Here is a 22,325-nt window from a genome sequence, read left to right on the forward strand (position 1 = left end):
AAATGAATTTTAATTTTTTTAAAAAATGAGGACAGAGGGAGAAAATGGGCAGGGGAAAGAGATAGGAACTAGTGCATGGGAGAGGAATGAAGGGAAATGGTTCCCCTTTCGCCCCCCATAAAACTTTTAAAAAGCAAAGCACTTCCAAAACTAACCTGGGAAGCCTCTATTTAAAATAGGAAACTGGAGATTTCCCAGCTTAGGGTGGAAGAGCCTATTAGGGAATCCCATTCCCGCATTAAGAAAAGCCATGTGCCTGCTGTGACTAGGAATCGACTTCAAAAGCAGCATATAAAAACTTTTTAAAATGCTTAAACCAGATTCCTGGAAACAGCAGGAATGAGGCTTTTCTTTAACATATGACATGAAGATCGAGATGGCAGCAGCAAAGGATGATGGCTGCATGGCAGGGGGAAACAGAGGTAACAGCAGTAGTGAGCTGAGAAAAGGGCTGGAAGTACAATGAATGGGAAGAAGCACGAGGCCAAATTTCAGGATGCTTCAGGCAGGAGGCAATACAGAGCAGAGCTACATGGAGATGGGAATTAAGAGGACTCAAAAGTAAACATATGGAAGTATAGATAAGGTCTCAGTAAATAGGCCCATCATTGACACACACACACACACACACACACACACACACACACACACACACACACACACACACACACACACACACACACACACACACACACACACACACACACACACACACACACACACACACACACACACACTTGATTTTTTTAAAAACTTTATTGCTAGATAGAAATTAGTTATCCTTCATATATAGAAACACCCAACAGATCACAGATGCATACATCCTCAATTTAAATTAAAAAGGATGCATGCTCAACATGCATCCACATTTCCTAATATTTTCCAATGTTAAATATATTACAGAAACAAAATACTTATAACCATGTCAACTAGTTTCATCTCAAAGTTGACAACTGCTATTTGACTTGATAAAAATTTTTACAGTACTTGAAATTAGAAGTATTTTTCAGTGCCTCATCAGACCATTTGTATGTACTGCTCAATGGAATGGCAGAACTGAATTCTAAGGGAGGCATCAATTGGAGGCGAAGGAATCTAGTAAGTGAATGCATTCTACCCCAATGAACCCAGGAGTTAGCTGGGAAGTTATTGGTCAGAAAAAGGCACATCGCATCAGTGGACCAGGATAAAACAGAAATAAAACCTATTACAGGACAGCTTGATGGAAAAAATAACGACATTAATTTTGATTTAAAGAGCAAGTTTTTAACCTACAGCTATACTACCACTATATTTCTTCACTCAAGTCATTAATAGAGAGTTCTGTATCCAAGTTTTCAGATGACAGAAAGTTAGAAGGTATATTAAGTTGTGTAGATGAGAGAAGAAAGTGGGCAAAACTATGGCAGATGAAGTTCAAGGTGGGGAAGTGTGAGGTCATCCATTTTGGACCAGAGAAAGACAAATCGGAATATTTTCTTAATGGGGAGAGACTGGGAGCTGCAGAAGAGCAAACGTGTCCAAGTACACAAATCACTAAAAGCCACTGCACAGGTACAAAAAGCAATCAAAAAGGCTAACGGAATGTTCGCCTTTATATCAAGAGATTTGGAATTCAGAAGTGAGCAAGTGATGTTTCAGTTCGACAAAGCCTTGGTTACACCCCATCTGGAGTACTGCATTCAATTTTGGGCACCGCACCTCAGGAAATATATATTGGTCTTGGAGAGAGTACAGCGCAGAATGATACTGGAACTTAAAGGGTTAAATTATGAGGACAGGTTACTGAAGATTGGGTTTTATTCTCGAGTTTAAACAGTTGAGGGATGATATAAATGGAGTGTTTAAATGATAAAGGGATTTGATAGGGTAGATACATGAAACTATTTCATCTGGTGGGGGATTCCAGAACAAGGGAGCGTAACCTTAAAGTTATAGCTAGGCCAGTTAGGAGGGAAATTACAAAGCCCTTTTTCCCCACACAAAGTGGAAATCTAGAACACTCTCAAAAGATTGTAGTTGCTGAATCAATTGAAATTTTCAATGGTGAGCTTGGTAGATTTCTGTTAGGTAAAGGTATCACGAGATATAGAGCAAAGGCAGATAAATCAAGTCGAGGTACAGCTACGCCATAATCCAATAGAATGGCAGGACAGGCTTGAGGGGGTGAATGGCCTCCTGTTCCTACGCTCCTATATTAGCTTTTATACTGTAGTAGTCGTCTTCTCTCTTAGGCAGTCCCTCGGAACCGAGGATGACTTGCTTCCACATTAAAAATGAGTTCTCAGGTGACTGATGAGTCCAATGCGGGACCTACAGTCTCTGTCACAGGTGGGGCAGATGATGGTTGAAGGGGCGGGTGGGTGGGGTGCTTGGGTTGACGTGCGCTCCTTGCGCTTGGCTTCCGCTTGCTCCCGGCGAAGAGACTCGAGGTGTGCGGCGCCTTCCCGGATGCTTCTCCTCCATTTTGTGCGGTCTTGGGCCAGGGATTCCCAGGTGTCGGTGGGGATGTTACACTTTTTCAAGGAGGCTTTGAGGGTGTCCTTGAAGCATTTCCTCTGCCCACCTGGGGCTCTCTTGCCGTGCCGGAGCTCTGTGTAGAGCGCTTGTTTTGGGAGTCTTGTATCGGGCATGCGGACAATGTGACCTGTTCATTGGAGCTGATTGAGCGTGGTCAGAGCTTCGATGCTCGGGATGTTGGCCTGAGCAAGAACACTGACGTTGGTGCAACTATCCTGCCAATGGATTTGCAGGATCTTGCGGAGGCAGCGTTGGTGGTACCTCTCCAGTGCTTTAAGGTGCCTGCTGTACATGGTCCATGTCTCTGAGGCACACAGCAGGGCAGGTATCACTGCTGCCCTGTAGACCATGAGCTTAGTGCCAGGTTTGAGGTCCTGGTCTTCAAACACTCTCTTCCTCAGGCGACCGAAGGCTGCACTAGCACACTGAAGGCGGTGTTGGACTTCGTCATCGACGTAGTGCTATTATCGCATCAACACCTCTTATACTTGAGCAGGTTGTTGTTCACTTACAGTCCCATCCAGTTTCCCCACTAATTACTAAACGTTTTTTCATTTCTATCGCAGTTCCTCTGGATTGCCTTTTCTTATTTTCTCATCTCATTCAATTCAACCCAGATGTTAGAATTCCACTAAATTACTCTTATAAAACGCAACTAAGAACATAAGAAATAGGAGCAGAGGTAGGCCATTCGGCCCTTCGAGCCTGCTCCACCATTCAATGAGATCATGGCTGATCTTCTGCCCCAGCTCCATTCACCGGCCCTATCGCCATATCCCTTGAGGCCCTTACTAGTCAAAAATCTATCGACTTGTGTTTTGAATATACCCAATGACTGAGCCTCCACAGCTCTCTGGGGTAGAGAATTACAAAGATTCACCACCCTCTGTGTGAAGAAATGTCTTCTCATCTCAGTCCTGAATGGCCTACCCTTTATCCTGAGGCTGTGGCCCCTGGTTCTAGACTCCCTAGCCAAGGGAAACATTCTCCCAGCATCCACACTATCAAGCCCTGTAATAATTTTGTATGCTTTAATGAGATCCCCTCTCATTCTTCTGAATTCAAGAGAATACAGGCCTAGTTTACTCAATCTCTTCTCATACGACAGTCCCGCCATCCCAGGAATCAATCTCGTGAACCATCGTTGCACTCCCTCTATGGCAAGCATATCCTTCCTTAGGTAAGGAGACCAAAATTGTACACCGTACTCCAGGTGTGGTCTCACCAAGGCCCTATATAATTGGAGTAAGACTTCTTTACTCCTGTACTCAAATCCTCTTTGCTCTATATCTCTTGATACCTTTACCTAACAAAAATCTACCATTTGCCTTCCTAATGGCTTGCTGCACCTGCACATTCACTTTCAGTGACTCATGTACAAGGTCACCCAGGTCCCTTTGAGAATCTGCATTCCCCAATCTTTCACCATTTAGAAAATACTCTGCCTTTCTGTTCTTTCTACCAAAGTGGATAACTTCACATTTATCCACATTATATTCCATGTGCCATGTTCTCGCCCACTCACTGAGCCTGTCGAGATCCCCCTGAAGCCTCTTCACAACTGACACTGCCACCTAGCTTTGTATCATCAGCAAATTTGGAAATGTTACATTTAGTCCCCTCATCCAAATCATTGATATAGATTGTGAATAGCTGGGGCCCAAGCACCGATCCTTGCAGTGCCCCACTAGTCACAGCCTGCCATCCTGAAAAAGACCCGTTTATCCCTACTCTTTGTTTTCTGTCTGTTAACCAATTCTCAACCCATGCTAGTATATTACCCCCAATTCCATGTGCTCTAATTTTGTTCACCAACCTCTTGTGTGGGAGCTTACTGAAGGCCTTCTGAAAATCCAAATACACCACATCTACCGGTTCCCCTTTGTCTACTCCACTAGTTACATCCTTAAAGAACTCCAATAGGTTTGTTAAATAGGATTTCCCTTTCATAAATCCATGTTGACTCTGCCCAATATTCAGTTTCTAAGTGCCCAGTTATTGCATCCTTTATAATAGATTCCAGCATTTTCCCAACTACTGATGCGAGGCTAACAGGTCTGTAGTTCCCCGTTTTCTCTCTTCCCTCCTTTATTAAATAGTGGGGTTACATTTGCTATCCTTCAATCTGCAGGAACCGTTCCAGCAACTAAAGCAAACTGACAATAATTCTTGTTGCTTTAAAATCCATGCTGCCTACAAGCCTCTTTTGAAAAAAAACACCCACACGATGTGGAGGTGTGTGTCAAAATACAGCACTCACTCCAGCAAAAATTCTAAAAGGTTACTCGGGCCATCTTAGTGAGCAGCACTATTGACAGCACAGTGCAAGCAACCCCCCACTCAGATATGCCACCTGCTAAACAGCAAGGTTGATTGTGAAATTGCTCAATGACAAATTAAGTGAAGAGCTTCTGTCAACTCATTTATTATTCAGTCACTGTCAGTCAGTTTTCATTTCATCCAAGCCCTCTCCAGTAACTAACTGTTGCTCCTGAAACCCAATTAACTGATATGCAACACAGTGGGAAAGCCTTCTTAAGCCACAGGAGATGGTAAAAATACCTTTTAATCTAAAAGGGCAATAGTCTAGGATTTACATAATAAAAGTTCATATTTCTCAGCCTAGGGCACTTGGTGCTTAAAATGTTATAACTTTACCTTTTGGGGGGTTGTTGCTAATTTTAAGCATGTTAACACTTGTTCAGAAAGGATTTGTGCTTCAATCTGTACAATTAGAAAATACTACAATCTGTACAATTAGAAAATTCTACAAAAAATCCAAATAGCATTTTTGAGCCACAATTTCTAAAATATCAAACTTATATTAACAAAAACAAATTAAAAAAGTTCTTGGGGGATCAGAAGAGGAAGAACATTATGCTCTTAATGCAGAATACCCAAAATTGGCTCAAGGAAAGATAGCTAATAGCTGTCAATTTGAGTGTACTGAAATGATTGAAAACAAAGTATATCGAGAGGCTACAGTGTTCAGATTTTGTTTTAAATAACAAACTTAAAAAAAAACACTTATGGTTTTAGCTGCAAATCAAGCCTTGCATGGTTTGCTGATGTTCTACTTGTTGGTTGTGTTTGAAATGGTCACTATTTAGTAGCCAAAACGGTAAAACATACAATGAAGTTTATTATCCCAGGCACGCTATGAAACTTAGTTATCAGAGCCAGTGAAGATACGGTCAGTATCGTAGGTAGCCAAGACTCATCCACAAGAGCAAGGGCAGAAAAGTCCCAAAAAATGCAACAATGGGGAAAGGGTAGGGAATTGGGATTACAGTAGACAACTTCCAGTTGGAGAACTAGAACTGGCACCAGCTCAATAGCCCGTTTGACCTCCTTCTGTGCTCTAATTTCTATGAATTTACGAAAGCATTGCTCAGCATGGAGTCAGTGCCTTCAGGAGGGGAGTTGGTGAGAAAATAGTTTTATAAATGTATTAGAACTGAGAATTACCACCAGGGATCTCACTAAGCATGCATGCAGACACTTTTCCACCAAAACTTCTAGATGTCTCGTAAATTAAACTCATACATATATTGAAGAGTCTCTGTTATTGGTATGAGGAACCCTGGGTTTATTACTAATTCATCTTTGTATTCGACTACTTTGCTGATGCTAGGAAACTTACTTGTGCTGTCTGATCTGTTGTATTGAAAATCTTTTCACAGGATCATATTCAAGCATTCCTGCAAGGACAGAAAAAGATACCCGTATTAATGTAAAAAGAACCACAATGGTCGCGTGCTACAAAACTAGAAGATTTACTCTGTGATTTGGACTTCTCCAGATACTGGCCCAGAATTTGCTGGAGACTTGCACCTTCTACGTTCAAGAGTCCGTATTACAGCACGAAAGAGAAAATTATGGTGCAAGCAACTTAGGCCATAATTTCCTGGGACTTCTGCGTTGTTCCGCTGTTACCCTCACCGAAACAGTGAGAAGTTGATGATCATTGCTCTGCGCCCCTATTAAAATCAATGGCGGTCGCAATTTTCCTGAATTAATGCTACTTTTATCGCCACTGCCGCATAGGCTGTAAAATAATAGCGCTGGTGGGCCGTTGGTGATTAGTTAGTGCCGAGATTTCTGGATTTAAAGGGGGAAAAATTCGGTACCACCCCATTTGGGGCGCCGTTCTCGGCCGTGCGCAAAGTTCAACGCCTGGCGCTAATTATCTCCTCCGACAGCAAACTTGGCTTTCATCGTCCCTGGAGGTGATTGGAGCGCTAAATCAGGCGCTTCACACCTGTCTTAAGGCGCAAACGCCAAGGAGTGAGGCGCTACCTCAGAGTGCTGGCGAAGCAAGGAAGGGCAAATCAAAATAAACCTGCAACGTGCTGCTCAGTACGCAAAACTCCTTCGCACAGCGTTGAATCGCTCCAGAAGTCTCTCTCTCTCTCTCTATGCGTGGTGCAAAAATGTCACCGACAAAAAAAGGCAGGAAGCGGTCGCCTTTAAATAGCGCTCCCCTAGTCCCTTTCTGACAGCATAACGCTCCCCTCAACCCGTCGTTGCTAGCGGCAGGCGGTAAGGCAGGGGGCGCCACTCAATATCCGGTCCGGGGCGCTACCGGGGTGTTGTACACTCGACTGACGTCACGATCTGCCGGCGCAGGAGATCGTGGCGGTAGTGTTTAGCGCCGCCGCAAAATGTCTAGTTAATTGCGCGAGCGGCACAAACATCGCCGCGCCCGGGCGCTAGTTTCTTTGCGCCCCAATTGGCGCCCTCTTAAGGCGCTAATGTGAGGCACAAACAACTGAATTTTTCCCCCAAAGGATCCGACAATAGTTCAATTTACTACTTTTCCAAGTAAAACCACAAATTACTTCGGCTACCAACTCGAAGATTTGTAGGGATCTCATTACCGTGGTAAATTAATCACTTTTATTATTGTGTTATGATTTATTTAATGCACTTAAAATGTGGCTTGTGGATGTAACATTTCAAATCACACAAAAAGTTAGCCAGGTTTGTTTGTGGAACTAAAGGGATCATCAAATGATTGAAACAAAGTAGGTTCTGTTAATTCTGTTGTTATTTAGGTTCTGTTAATATTTGCTCCTGTTGCCCATTAAACCAAATAAACAGGCCATTCTGTTCTGAGTCCTACTCTTAAAACTTTTCCACAACCTTCCAGCAGGCAAAGAGCCTAGCTCAAGTATAAGGCTTCTACAAGGCTTATTAGAAATGCAAGTGTAGTCACATAAGCTATATATAGAATAACCATGGCATAAGAATGAACTGCTGAGTTGTGCTAGGCCAGTAGCTGTTGCAAGTAGATGTGGAAGTATAATGCAAAAAACAATTCGCAACAGCCCATAAACATTGTAATATATGCTTCATGCTTCATCGTCTATTGTTATAAATGTATCAGTTGCATTTTTGTTCTCCCTGCATTTTTTACAAAATGGCATGGGATAAGGGGAATTAAAAGCTCTACACGTAGTGATGCCTTTGCCCATTTAGCAACATTCTCCATGATAAAGGAAATTAATAAATAAACTGTTTAATATAGATGATGTAGATCATTAAAGAGAAGTACTAAATAAATGTGTATGAAACAGCTATAACCAATAGAGTTCTTGGAGGACAGATATAAAGGAATGAATTTTGTACAGTCAATTCTTATATTCATGCTATTTTAAAGCTTAACTAATCCTTTTACATGTTTAGTAAGAATCATAAAAGTGCAGTTTCGTTAAAGTTTTGCACCCTGGGAGTTCCTCAGTTTCATGTTAATTTTAGTAAGAAACAGACAAAATGATTTAAAAGATCCCGTCTGATGAATTTCCTTGACTTTTTCAGGGTGTTATGGATGGAGTATGTCGTTAAGTGGAAGCTAGATAAGTACATGAGGTAGAATCATAGAATGGTTACAGCACAGAAGGAGGCCATTCGGCCCATCGAGCCTGTGTCGGCTCTCTGCAAGAGCACTTCAACCAGTCCCACTCCCCGTAGCCCTGCAAATTATTTTCCTTCAGGTACTTATCCAATTCTCTTTTGAAAGCCTCGATCAAGTCTGCCTCCACCACCCTTTCAGGCAGTGCATTCCAGATCCTAACCATTCGCTGCGTAAAACAGTTTTTCCTCATGTCGTCTTTGGTTCTTCTGCCAATCACCTTAAATCTGTGTTCTCTGGTTCTCGACCCTTCCACCAATGGGAACAGTTTCTCTTTATCTACTCTGTCTAGACTCATGATTTTGAGCACCTCTATCAAATCTCCTCTCAACCTTTTCTGCTCGAAAGGAGAACAATCCCAGCTTCTCTAGTCTATCCACATAACTGAAGTCCCTCATCCCAAGAATCATTCTCGTAAATCTTTTCTGCACCCTCTCTAAGGCCTTCACATCCTTCCTAAAGTGCGGTGCCCAGAATTGGACACAAAACTCCAGTTGAGGCTGAACCAGTGTTTGATAAAGGTTCATCATAACTTCCTTGCTTTTGTACTCTATGCCTCTATTTATGAAGTCCAGGATCCCGTATGCTTGTTTAACCGCTTTCTCAACCTTCCCTGCCACCTTCAAAGATTTGTGCACATATGCCCCCAGGTCTCTCTGTTCATGCACACTCTTTAGGATTGCACCCTTTAGTTTATATTGCCTCTCCTTGTTCTTCCTACCAAATTGCATCACTTCGCAATTTTCTGCTTTAAATTTCATCTGCCACGTGTCCACCCATTTCACCAGCCGGTCTATGTCTTCTTGAAGTCTATCACTATCCTCCTCACTGTTCACTATACTTCCAAGTTTTGTGTTAGCTGCAAATTTTGAAACTGTGCCCTGTACACCCAAGTCCAAGTCATTAACATATATCAAGAAAAGCAATGGTCCTAGAACCGACCCCTGGGGAACACCACTGTATACCTTCCTCCAGTCTGAAAAACAACCGTTCACCACTACTCCCCGTTTCCTGTTACTTAGCCAATTTCGTATCCATGCTGTCACTGTCCCTTTTATTCCAAGGGCTTCAACTTTGCTGGCAAGCCTATTATGTGGCACTTTATCAAACGCCTTTTGAAAGTCCATGTACACCACATCAGCCCTCTCTGTTACCTCATCAAATAACTCGATCAAGTTAGTTAAGCACGATTTGCCTTTAACAAATCCGTGCTGGCTTTCCTTAATTAATCCACACTTGTCCAAGTGACTGTTAACTTTGTCCCTGACTATCGTTTCTAAAAGCTTCCCCACTACTGAGGTTAAATTGACTGGCCTGTAGTTGCTGGGATTATCCTTGCACCCTTTTTTGACCAAGGGTGTAACATTTACAATTCTCCAGTCCTCTAGTACCACCCCGTATCCAAGGAGGACTGGAAGATTATGGCCAGTACCTCCGCGATTTCCTCCTCAACTTCCCTCAGCATCCTAGGATGCATCCCATCCGGTCCTGGTGATTAATCAACTTTAAGTACAGACAGCCTTTCTAGTACCTCCTCTATCAATTTTTATCCCATCCAGTATCTCCACTGCCTCCTCTTTCACTATGACTTTGGCAGCATCTTCTTCCTTGGTGAAGACTGTTGCAAAGTACTCCTTTAACAACTCAGCCATGCCCTCTGCCTCCATGCGTAGGTCTCCTTGGTCCCTAATCGGCCTCACCCCTCCTCTTACTACCCATTTACTATTTATATGCCTATAGAAGACTTTTGAATTCCCTTTTATGCTAGCTGCCAATCTATTTTCACACTCTCTCTTTGCCCCTCTTATCTTCTTTTTCACTTCCCCTCTGAACTTTCTATATTCAGCCTGATTCTTACTTGTATTTTCAACTGGACATCTGTCATACACGCTCTTTTTCTGCTTCATCTTACACTCTCTTCCGTCATCCAGGGAGCTCTGGCTTTAGTTGCCCTATCTTTCCCCATTGTGGGAATGTACCAGAACTATCACCTCTTTAAAGGCAGCCCATTGTTCGATTACCATGGTACCATGCCACATACTCATAATCCCACCCAACTCGCCACCTTCAATCCTCCGGCAAGCGCCTTCTTCATTGGTTTTCTAACTTAATGCTGGGGAAGCAGCTTTTGGCATCAGGCGGCTGGAGAGAATGGGGAGAGGGCACTGGGGTTTTGGGATCAGGCTGCTCGGAGGCAAAATGGTGGGGGTGGATGCTTGTGATCAGGCTAGTGGGGGAAATGTTTGTGATCCGGCTCATGGGGTAACCAGATGGAGCTGAGGAAATATCAGCTGAAGAGCAGGAGGTAAGTAGATGGGGCAAGAAATCTGAGTGGAGGGGGTAGAGTGCAGATGATGGGAGGAGTGCAGACGATGGGAGGAGTGGGAAAGGGTGAGGACATAACAGCAGCAAGAGGATGGTGGGACCACAGGGGTGGAAGAGGAAGCAAGAGGGGTAAGGCAACGTCAGAAAGGATCTGAAGGCTACAAGACTGATTTTACCCACACTTGCCAAAGGAAAATGTGATGCAGCCCTTACCAGTATCCTTCTCCACCACATCGCCTCCAGCCAAAAGGAAAAAAGCAAAAGAGCAGAGAGCAAAGCAAAAACAAAGAGAAACACAGATGAGCGGAAGAGAAAGAGAAACACAGATGCTCAGAAGAGAAGACAGTCAGAGAATATCAACATAAACACGACAAAGACAAATAAAAAAAGAAAACATATCCTCCCACTTCCTGTGAAGGCTGCCATTGGAGATTTATTAGAATAATTTATAATCCAGTGATTCTCAAAACTCAGTGAAACATATACATATATATCTCACACACATACACATGTTGATCAGGAGTATTTTATAAAGTTCAACTATAGATGGATGCCTTTTGCCCAAATCAATCAAGCAAAATGTAATGGTACTTTTATAAAATGATATTTTAAGCATTTTACAGTATTTGTAGCCTTCTGATCGATGCAGTGTGCCACCTACTGCATCTTTGCGGTACAGCTTTCAACCTACATGGGCATAAAATATCTGCTCCACCTAAAACTTAACGCTTGCTTAGATTGACCACAGTCCACAGTAAATTTCCAGGCCCAGTCATATTTGAAGCGGTCAGCTCACACACCATTTTGAAACAATTTACTGTAATAAAACTTCTCATTAGATTCAATTCCAACTACAAGAAATACTTAGAATACAATTTTACGTTTTTTTTTTTTAAAATGTGAACTCATTACTTCTGCTGATATGGTCTATCCCTTCCCCTCAAATTCTTCCAATTTTATTTTTACTTTTACTTTATTTCTAATATAACCCATGTTATGCTTTCCTTAAACAGTAAGTTTAAAAATATTTTACTTATCTATTTTTTCTGCTTCCCACTGTCCAAAAAAATAATTTTTTCAGGCAATTGAGGCCCAGAAGTATATAAAGATAAAGATAAAGTTGTGACCAATGTTCCCTTTAAGCTGCGCAGCCACGCGGTGCTCTGAAGGTCACGCGTGGCTGGCGAGCCGGCTTTTAAATAGAAAAACCGTGCATGCGCGGAATTTTGAATAACCCACGCTTCCCATTAAAGGGGCCACGCGGGCCCCAAAAAAAATTACAGGGAACATTGGTTGTGACCTGGTGAATCTTTGATACAAATTTTCCAAGTCAATTAGAACCCAGCTACCACAATCTGTGGCATCAGTAGCACAATCATATCCAGATCACCACATGAATTAAAATAACCCACTGAAGTACCAATCCAGTTTCGAATGACAATAAAACCCCAGTGTAGGTTTCATTTGGATGGCATAAAAAGGTCTGCACAAAGATGGCTCCTGATGTGTTTATGAACATGTTGCTGATGGGACAAAAAATAAAGCTTCATTTATGGCCTGTTATTAATCACAATCCAACCTTTCAGATTGATAAACATGTTTTGAACTACTCAGGTCAAAAGGTTCACTGTAAAGATACAGCTTTTCCGTGTCACCATTATGGAACACGGCAAAAAACAACAGGGATTAACTGATGCAATACAACATGCCCCTCTACACATACCCAGCTGAGCCTGTTTAAAAGAAAATATAACGTTTTCTGCTCCCTCCACTACCAACATATTCATCAGTGGTAAGGACAGCACCTGAACCACAAACACTGCTCACATCCTCCGCCATTTCCGCCACCTCCAACGTGATCCCACCACCAAACGCATCTTCCCCTCACCTCCCCTTTCAGCATTCCGAAGGGACCGCTCCCTCCGCAACACCCTGGTCCACTCCTCAATCACCCCTAACAGCCCTTCCCCCGGCACCTTCCCGTGCAAGCGCAGGAAATGCAACACATGCCCTTTTACCTCCTCCCTTCCCACTGTCCAGGGCCCCAAACACCCCTTCCAGGTGAAACAGTGATTTACTTGCACTTCTTGCAATTTAGTATACTGTATTCGCTGCTCACGATGCGGTCTCCTCTACATTGGGGAGGCCAAACGCAGATTGGGCGACCGCTTTGCAGAACACCTCCATTCAGTCCGTAAGGGTGACCCTGAGCTTCCGGTCGCCTGTCACTTTAATTCACCATTTCATTCCCACTCGGATTTCTCTCTCCTCAGCCTATTACATTGTTCCAATGCAGCTCAACGTAAGCTCGAGGAACAGCACCTCATCTTTCGATTAGGCACTTTACAGCCCCCTGGACTCAACGTGGAGTTCAACAATTTCAAACTATAACCCCTGCCCCCGTTTTTCATGCTGTATGATTTTGCCATTCCCATTTGCAACATTTTATCTTTCCTGCCTCTTACAAAAGCACAGTTTGTTCCTTCAATTCCTCCCCCCCCGCCCCCCTCCGTCTCTGCACCTGCTTAATATCTGCTACATCTCCAGCTTTTTCCAGTTCTGATGAAGGGTCCCAGACCTGAAACGTTAACTCTGTTTCTCTCTCCACGGATGCTGCCTGGCCTGCTGGGTTTTTCCAGCATTTTCTGTTATTTCAGATTTCCAGCATCCGCAGTATTTTGCTATTAGATAATTTATTTAGTTCTGACTCAATATATGTTATTTCAAATGTACGTGCCAGGTACAAAAGAGGTGCAATTTAAAAAAACTTGAGCCAATGAAAGTGGTGCTTGAACTACAATTACCTGTGGCTGCGACTGTCCAGCAGCAAACTCACAAAGTCCAGCTATCCCTAAGGTTTCACAGTGGTATATTTTTCTGTGCTTACCTTGCAGTAAATCTGACAGCAACGGTCCACATTCCTCTGGAATGGTGTACTCCCCTTTCCCTATGTTTTCAAACAATTTGTAGATGTTATCCCCCTCAAATGGATAAAGTCCCGTTGTGATATTATATCTGGAAAACAAAAATTCCATTGAGTTTACCACAATATAAAATTTCACAAAAAATGTATTTCATTTCAATTTTGTGTGTAAATTTGCAGCATTAACATTCGGCAATACTGAAAAAACACAGGAACGTTTGTTAATACTGAAATAAAATTACTGTTTTCGATGGAAGAGTTAAAACTTTGCATCGCTCCACCAGATTCGCAGCATGTAATACTTTGGGCAAGAGGAAGGAGGATTCTTTCATCACAATGATAGATCATTTTCTATGGTTTTATTTCGTTATACAGCTGATCAGTTACTTGCAAAATGCTATAAAATTGCATTTCATTGAACATACAATGCTTTTAACTAACATTGGCCTTGTAGTATCCACACTATCATTTTGTGTGGTGCTTTAACATTCATTTAAATAAGAACTTTTCCCGCACAACCCCTCAATGCAAATTCTTTGTTTTTTTGTACATCAATAAATAATTATGCAGAGAACATTTCTTACAATGTCACCCCTGCAGACCAAATGTCCACCTTGAACCCTGAAAATGTATCTAGGCCATTTGCGATTTCTGGAGGTTGGAATGCTGGTGACCCTTGACTTGTCCTACATGTGTCATCCTCTGCAAAAGGGTGTAATGCCTGAAATAAGGAGAATTGAAAAAAAAAGAGTTACTGTATTAATGTTTAGTTAGGTACAGAAAAAAATACCAACACTTTCAAATTCATGGTGTTCTATTTTCCACTTTAACGGCAAGCTTAGACACATCCTGCAGATTGCAGGTTTTATTAAAAAAAAACATTTTTCCAAGAAACTTTTTATATAGAGCTATTTAATGTCAGCACTCAACTACACAGGTAAAAATTTCCAAATGCAAACAAAAGAAATGCAAGAGACTTTGAGGGGGACCTCAAATCCAAACCTGCAAGCAAAGAAAATCAAGGGATCAGTTATTTTGTATTTTAGTCAGATATCAGCATGCATCAAAAAAATCTAGTTCCACGATCTGGCTGGCACAGTGGTTAAGATTATTGTTCTGTCCCCCTTGGGACTGGGTTCAAATCCAGCCAAGGCTGATGGGATGAAAGTTTCTCCCCACGTTCATTCACAGATGCCAAAATAATGACAGTGGAAGTGGAACATTGCGGTAGGAAATGCTCTTCTGAAGTAGGCCATTGTTAGAACAAAGCGAAGTAAAATGTACCATTGCCCAGAATTGAGCCTGACAAAACATGAAATATATTAAAAACATTTTTAAATCCAGTCTTAGTGAAAAATCTACTCGTCCAGTTATACTAATTCTGACTACTGTAATTGTATTATTGTCTTGCATCTTTCTTTTTCCCACAGTTTTTCTTCTCTGAAGAGTTTTTAACCTTTCCTTCAATCAAAAGAATTCAGCTTAAAGACGGTCCTTCCAAAAATATTTTCAACAGGATTGTCATTTGACCTTTCTTGTGCATGCCAGGCCTTTTTAAGCAGCTCTTTGACTGTAGGAGTCATCTCAGCATAAACCCCAGCAAATAAGAGCATCGGTTATTCCATTTCTTCTAGGACAAGAGAAACACTTTCAAAACTTACTGAAGTTAAACAAAAATAAGCATGCTGTCAAGAAGACCCTAAGCCAGGTCCAGTGAGGAGGATGGCGAGGTGAAAGATTTGCGGATTATACTTCATGCCAAAAATTGTGAAGTACTATTGAGGTGTATAAAATGATGAGGGGCCTAAAATGATGAGGGGCCTAGGTAGAGTGGATAGGAAGAACCTATTTCCCTTAGCAGAAGGGTCAATAACCAGGGGGCATAGATTTAAAGTAATTGGTCGGAGGTTTAGAGGAGATTTGAGGAGAAATGTGTTCACCCAGAGGGTGGTGGGGGTCTGGAACTCACTGCCTGAAAGGGTGGGAGAGGCAGAAACCCTCATCACATTTAAAAAGTACTTGGATATGCACTTGAAGTGCCATAACCTACAAGGCTGCGGACCAAGTGCTGGAAAGTGGGATTAGGGCGGATAGCTCTTAGTTGGCGGGCACGGACAAGATGGGCAGAATGGCCTCCTTCTGTGCTGTAAATTTCTATGATTCGATGATATCACCAAAGTAAAATACTGCGGATGCTGGAAATCTGAAATAAAAAACAGAAAAGGCTGGAAATACTCAGCCCGTCAGGCAGCATCTGTGGAGAGAGAAACAGAGTTAACATTTCAGCACAGAGCACAAAAGGTTATCGACCTGAAACGTTAACTCGGTTTCTCTCTCCACAGATGCTGCTTGACCTGCTGAGTATTTCCAGCATTTTCTGTTTTTATTTCCGAGTAAGTTACCTTTGTTCTTAATTAGTTCTCTTCACATACTATATGCCATCTCTCAAAGCAAGAGAATCAGTCTTACGTGAGGCCATGACAGAAGTACTGCCATGTCAATTTCATTTAGCAGAAAGATCAAGGCAGCAGTAAATCACACAAAAAAATAAATGAGCTCAGCAAAGCTAAGGGAATATCTACTTTGTACTCATGCCAATCCATGCTATGGAGTTAGCCACTGTTTGTAAAGTGACAGTGAATCTTACTGGTTTTCTACCTGAAAATCAAATAGCAAAAAATTGAGTACTAATTAAAGACTAATAAACCATGAGTTTAGATCTCACTGATCACACATAGCAGGTGATTTTTCACAATAAAAGAATGAATATACTGAAAAAGTTGCACATGTTTGTGTTGAAACACTGATATTAATTTAAGGGAAGGCAAAACTAGACAGTCAACGTGAGCCAGGTAAAATACTCAGCTTAAAGCCTGCTGGACCATCTGGATCTTAGATGGTGAGTGAACACCTACAACAATAGTGATGGTGGCTGTGAACTCAAAAGAAGGTTACATTAACTTGTGAAGAACCACACTCAAAGTCCTTAAGTCAACAACTACTTATATACTGCATTTATATAGCATTTTAATGTGGAAAATGTCCCAAGGCCCTTTATCAGACAAAAATAGATACCAAGCCAAAGGAGGAGATATTAGGAGGATGAGAGGTGTGTTTTAAAGAGAGTCTTAAAGGAAAAGAGGGAGGTGGAGATGCAGAGAGATTTAGGGAGGGAATTGAAAAGCATAGAACCTATATGGCTGAAGGCACAGCTGCCAACAATGGTGCAAGGGAAGGGGATGATGCACAAGAAGCTAGAGTTGGAGAGCCAGAGTTCTGGGGGGGCTGGTGGAGATTACTGATAGTAAGGGGCAAGGCCATGAATAGATTTAAACAGAATTTTAAATTGGAGTAATTGGGGTCTGGGAGCCAGTGTAGGTCAGCAAGGATAGGAGTGATGGACGAGCGAGACTTGGTGCAGGATAGGATACGGGCAGTTTTGGATGAGCTGATGGTTAGAGCATAGAATATGGGAGGATGGCCAGGAAAGCATTGAAATATTTGAGCCTAGAGGTGGCAGTGACATGGATGAGAATTTCAGCACCAGATGAGTTGAAGTAGGGCAGAAGCAGGTGACTATGATGTGGAGCAAAGCAGGTTGGAAACTCAGCTCTGGATCAAATAGAACACCCAGGTTGCAATCAGTCCGGTTCAAACTGGGAGGGGGGATGAATCAGTGGCAAGGGCAGAGAGTTTGAGATGGGGCCTAAAATCGATGACTTTGGTCTTCCCAATGTTTAACTGGAGAAAACTGTGCATCATCTAAAACTGGATGTCGGACACTCAATCTGCACAGGGGCAGTGAAGGGTTGAGAGATGGTGGACAGATAGAGCTGGATGTCATCAGTGTACATGTAGCTGCTAACCCCATGTCTTCAGGCAATGTCACCAATGGGCAGCATGTAGTTGAGGAAGAAGAGGTCAGGAATAGATCCTTGAGGGACTCCAGAGGTAACAATGCAGGGGTAGGAAGAGAAACCATTTCTGGAGATGCTCTGCCTATGATCAGATAGGTAAGAGTGGGACCATGGGAGCGCAGCCCTACCAACCTGGAGGAGAATGATGTGGTCGAGTGTCAATGGATGCAGAGAAATTGAGGAGAACAAAGAGAGAAAGTGCAGAGGTGTCAAGGATGGGATTTTTGAGAAGGGTGGTGAAGGTGGTTTTGAAAGGGAGGGAAACAGTAGCTGAGGAGAGGGAAATATTTACAGTGTCGGCTAGCATGGGGGCCAGGAAGGGAAGTTCATTTTTCAGAGGTTTATTGGGAATGGAGTCAAGAGAGCAGGGGGTGGGCCTCATGGACAAAATTAGTTAAGAGACTGCAGGTAGGAAGATAGGTGAGAAACTAGGAAAAGATGTTAGATCAGGGCTAGGCCAGGTGTGGGGTCATGGGGGAGGTTTGATCTGGTGGACTAATGGAAGGAGTGTAAGTAGTAAATGCAGCTGAATGCACGGTCTCAATCTTAGTAACAAAGACGTCCATGAAATCCTTGCACTTGTTGGAGAAGAATGTGGAGAGGGGTTTAAGGAGTCAGTAGTGTAAAGAAAGAAGCCGGGGTTAAAGTCATGGAATAGAATCTTACAGCACAGAAGGTGGCTGATTGGCCCATTGTGCCTGTACTGGCTCTTTGAAAGAGCTATGTGATTAGTCCCACACCCCAGCTCTTTCCCAAGAGCCCTGCAAATCTTTCCTTTTCAAATATTTAACCAATTCCCTTTTGAAAGTTACTATGGAATCTGCTTCCACCAACCTTTCAGGCAGTGCATTCCAAATCATAACTCGCTTCCCATCTCACCTCTTTGCTCTCCAAGATCATCAGGGGGGTAGTGGGTGGTTTAGTCAGAGGAAAGTGAAGCCCCAGATCGCTCGATGTGGTACAGCCAGATGTGGTGATGGATGGCTAGACCAGTTGTGTGCCAGACACACTCAAGTCTGCGCCACTTGGACTTGAGAAAGTGACGATGAAGGCCATACCAAGGGGAATGACCAGGGTGGGAGAGAGTAAGGGGGAAAAATTCAGTTGTTTGCACCTCCCGTTAGCACCTTAAGAGGGTGCCAATTGGGACGCAAAGCAACTAGAGGCCAGGCGCGGCGATGTTTGTGGTGCTCGCGAAATTAACTAGACATTTTGCGGTGGCGCTAAACACTTCCGCCACGATCTCCTGCGCCGGCAGATTGTGACGTCATCAGAGTGCGCAACGCCCCATTAGTGCCCTGGACCGGATATTGAGTGGCGCCCTCTGCCTTACCGCCAGCAACGACAGGTTGAGGGGAGCGTTATGCTGTCAGAAAGGGACTAGGGGAGCGCTATTTAAAGGCGACTGCTTCCTACCTTTTTTTGTCGGTGACATTTTTGCACCATGCAGTCTGAGACAGAGAGAGAGAGAGAGAGAGAGAGAGAGAGAGACTGACTTCTGGAGAGATTCAACGCTGTGTGAAGGAGTTTTGAGTACTGAGCAGCACTTTGCAGGTTTATTTTGATTTGCCCTTCCTTGCTTCGCCAGCACTCTGAGGTAGCGCCTCGCTGCTCAGCCTTTGCGCCTTAAGACAGGTGTGAAGCGCCTGATTTAGCGCTCCAATCACCTCCAGGGGTGATAAAAGCCAAGTTTGCTGTCGGAGGCGATAATTAGCACGAGGCGCTGAACTTTGCGCACGGCCGATAACGGCGCCCCAAATGGGGTGATACCGAATTTTTCCCCTAAAGGTTTTATTGGGGTGAGGAAGTGGTTGAGCAGATCGACAGCTGCAGAAGTACCATGGCAAATGGAAGGCCAAAGGCTAGGCAGTTGATAGTTTGAAAGTGCAATTGTAAGCAACTTGTTTTTTTCCCTAGGAGTGGATACAGAAGGAAGTTGGGTTGGAAGGCGAGAGTGTAATGTAGGTGGTGAGGGATACAGGCAAGTAGTCGGAGATGGCCTTGTTTGTGATCAAGACCGTGACAATAGAGAAGCGACGGCTGTTGAAAAGGTCGAGAGAGTAGCCATGAACATGATTGAAGAAAGACGTTTCGGGAGGATAGGAGTGCAGTGAAATCAGGGGAGAGACAGAGCAAGGCGTGTTGAGTTGAGATGGAGATGGAAATCACCAAAGATGAGGAGTTGCTCAGTGCAGAGGCTGAGGGAGGAAAGGAGGGAGAAACTCAGGATGGGACTTGGACCAGAGAAGCGATGGTCTGATCTGTAAGGCTCTTTTTATGTTCAGGGAATTCTCTCCTACAGATTCAACAATTGATTTTAAATGGAGGAGAAGATAAGGTAAAAATAGCTGATGCGTTTTTCCAATAATTCATCCGAAACTCTTTTGACATGGTCTGCTGGCGTAGGTTGAAATTTAGGTTACCTCCCATTATAAGAAATTTGTTTCCCTATTCAGGCACCAGTGAAACCCTCTTCCATCCCCTTCATTCTTTCCCATCACCTTGAGTGGTCTGTGTACCAATGAATCAGAAGTAGAAGAAAATTTGACTTGACAAGCACCAGTCCACAGCTGTACCTAAATCAATCTTATCTGCCCTTGGCCCAGATTCTAATGCCCAAGAACTACTGGGGTGATCCTTTCTATAAGTTTAAATCTTATTCTTTGAGGGGTTTGTTCCGCCAATGCTGGTACTGAATACTGGTTGATTGGAAGCTTACTTTCAATGGAAAAATATTTCTTGACCATCAGGTGATGACTTAAATGAAGGCCCAGTTCCTAAGCTGCTTCTTATGAGTAGACTCGGCATCTGCCTTCTAAGTCTAAACAAATGCGGTGTCAGATTGCTAGATAATATGACTGAACGAGAGAATGAGTGGCTATGTGCACAGTTAAGCCTTGCCCTATTCAAAATGTCTGCTGTGATATAAAACAGGAGAAAATATTCAACAAAAGTTTAGTAGCATTCTCAAGGCATCAATGCCAAAACCACATTATGCCCAAGCGGACAAATGAATCCTTCATTCATTGATTGATACGTCACATTACTGTTGTGCTTGACCAAACAAAAATGTACCACAGATTCATTCATAGAAACATAGAAGATAGGAGCAGGAGTAGGCCATTCGGCCCCTCGAGCCTGCTCCACCATTTAATGAGATCATGGCTGATCATCCAAATTCAGTATCCTGTCCTTGCTTTCTCCCCTTGATCCCTTTAGCCTTAAAAATATATCTAACTCCTTCTTGAATATATTTAATGAATTGGCCTCAACTGCCTTCTGTGGTAGAGAATTCCACAGGTTCACCACTCTCTGGGTGAAGAAATTCCTCCTCATCTCAGTCCGAAATGGCTTACCCCTTATCCTTAGACTGTGACCGCTGGTTCTGGACTCCCCCGCCATCGGGAACATCCTTCCTGCATCTAGTCTGTCTAGTCCTGTTAGAATTTTATAAGTTTCAATGAGATCCCCTCTCATTCTTCTAAACTCCAGCGAATATAAGCCCAATCGACACAATCTCTCCTCATAAGTCATTCCTGCCATCCCAGGTATCAGTATGGTGAATCCTCGCTGCACTCTCTCCATGGCAAGAACATCCTTCCTCAGCTAAGGTGACCAAAACTGCACACAATACTCAAGGTGTGGTCTCACCAAGGCCCTGTACAACTGCAGCAAGACATCTTTGCTCCTGTACTCGAATCCTCTCGCTATGAAGGTCAATATACCATTTGCCGCCTTAACCGCTGCTGCACCTGCATGCTTACCTTCAGCGACTGGTGCACAAGGACACCCAGGTCTCGTTGCACTTCCCCTTCTCCCAATCTATTGCAGTTCAGATAATAATCTGCCTTCCTGTTTTTGCCACCAAAGTGGATAACTTCGCATTTATCCACATTATCCTGCATCTGCCCAATCACCCAACCTGTCCAAATCATACTGGAGTTTCTCTGCATCCTCCTCACAGCACACACGCCCACCCAACTTTGTGCCATCTGCAAACTTGGAGATCTAGTCCCCTCGTCTAGATCATTAATATATATTGTGAATAGCTGGTCCCTGCGGTACCCCACTCGTCACTGCCTACCACTCGGAAAAAGACCCGTTTATTCCAACTCCTTGATTCCTGTCTGCCAACCAGTTCTCTATCCAAGTCAGTACCTTACACCCAATCCCATGTGCTTTAGCTTTGCACGCTAATCTCTTATGCGGGACCTTATCGAAAGCCTTCTGAAAGTCCAAATACACCACATCCACTGGTTCTCCCTTATCTATTCTACCAGTTACATCCTCAAAAAATTCCAGTAGATTAGTCAAGCACGATTTACCTTTTATAAATCCATGTTGACTTTGTCCGATCTCATCACTGTTTTCCAAGTGCTCTGCTATTACATCTTTTATAATGGACTCTAGCATTTTCCCCACTACCGATGTCAGGCTTACCGGTCTATAATGCCCCGTTTTCTCTCTACCACCTTTTTAAAATAGTGGGGTTACATTAACTACCCTCCAATCCATGGGAACTGTGCCAGAGTCTATAGAATTTTGGAAGATGACCAGCAATGCATCTACTATTTCTAGGGCCACTTCCTTAAGTATCATAGGATGTAGATTATCAGGCCCTGGGGATTTATCGGCCTTCAATCCAGTCAATTTCCCTAACACCATTTCCCTACAAATACTGATTTCATTCAATTCCTCCTTCTCATTAGACCCTATGTTCCCCGAC

The 22,325-nt window shown here is 43.1% G+C and overlaps 1 protein-coding gene across 2 annotated transcripts in view; it reads right to left on the reverse strand.

The window, feature by feature from the left end:
- The window catches only part of stk11 (serine/threonine kinase 11), a 166,588-nt gene that overhangs the window by 87,667 nt on the left and 56,596 nt on the right, over positions 1-22,325 (reverse strand). For both annotated transcript variants that reach the window (XM_086004618.1, XM_086004617.1), the window contains exons 5-7: positions 14,267-14,403; positions 13,647-13,774; positions 6,164-6,221 (exon numbers count right to left, since the gene is read on the reverse strand). In XM_086004618.1, the coding sequence (XP_085860744.1) occupies positions 6,164-6,221; positions 13,647-13,774; positions 14,267-14,403 (323 nt within the window). The remainder of the gene's footprint in view (positions 1-6,163; positions 6,222-13,646; positions 13,775-14,266; positions 14,404-22,325) is intronic.

This window comes from Somniosus microcephalus, chromosome 13 (genome assembly GCF_052327205.1).
Source record: "Somniosus microcephalus isolate GS21.2 chromosome 13, FLI_Smic_1.0, whole genome shotgun sequence".
NCBI lineage: Eukaryota > Metazoa > Chordata > Chondrichthyes > Squaliformes > Somniosidae > Somniosus > Somniosus microcephalus.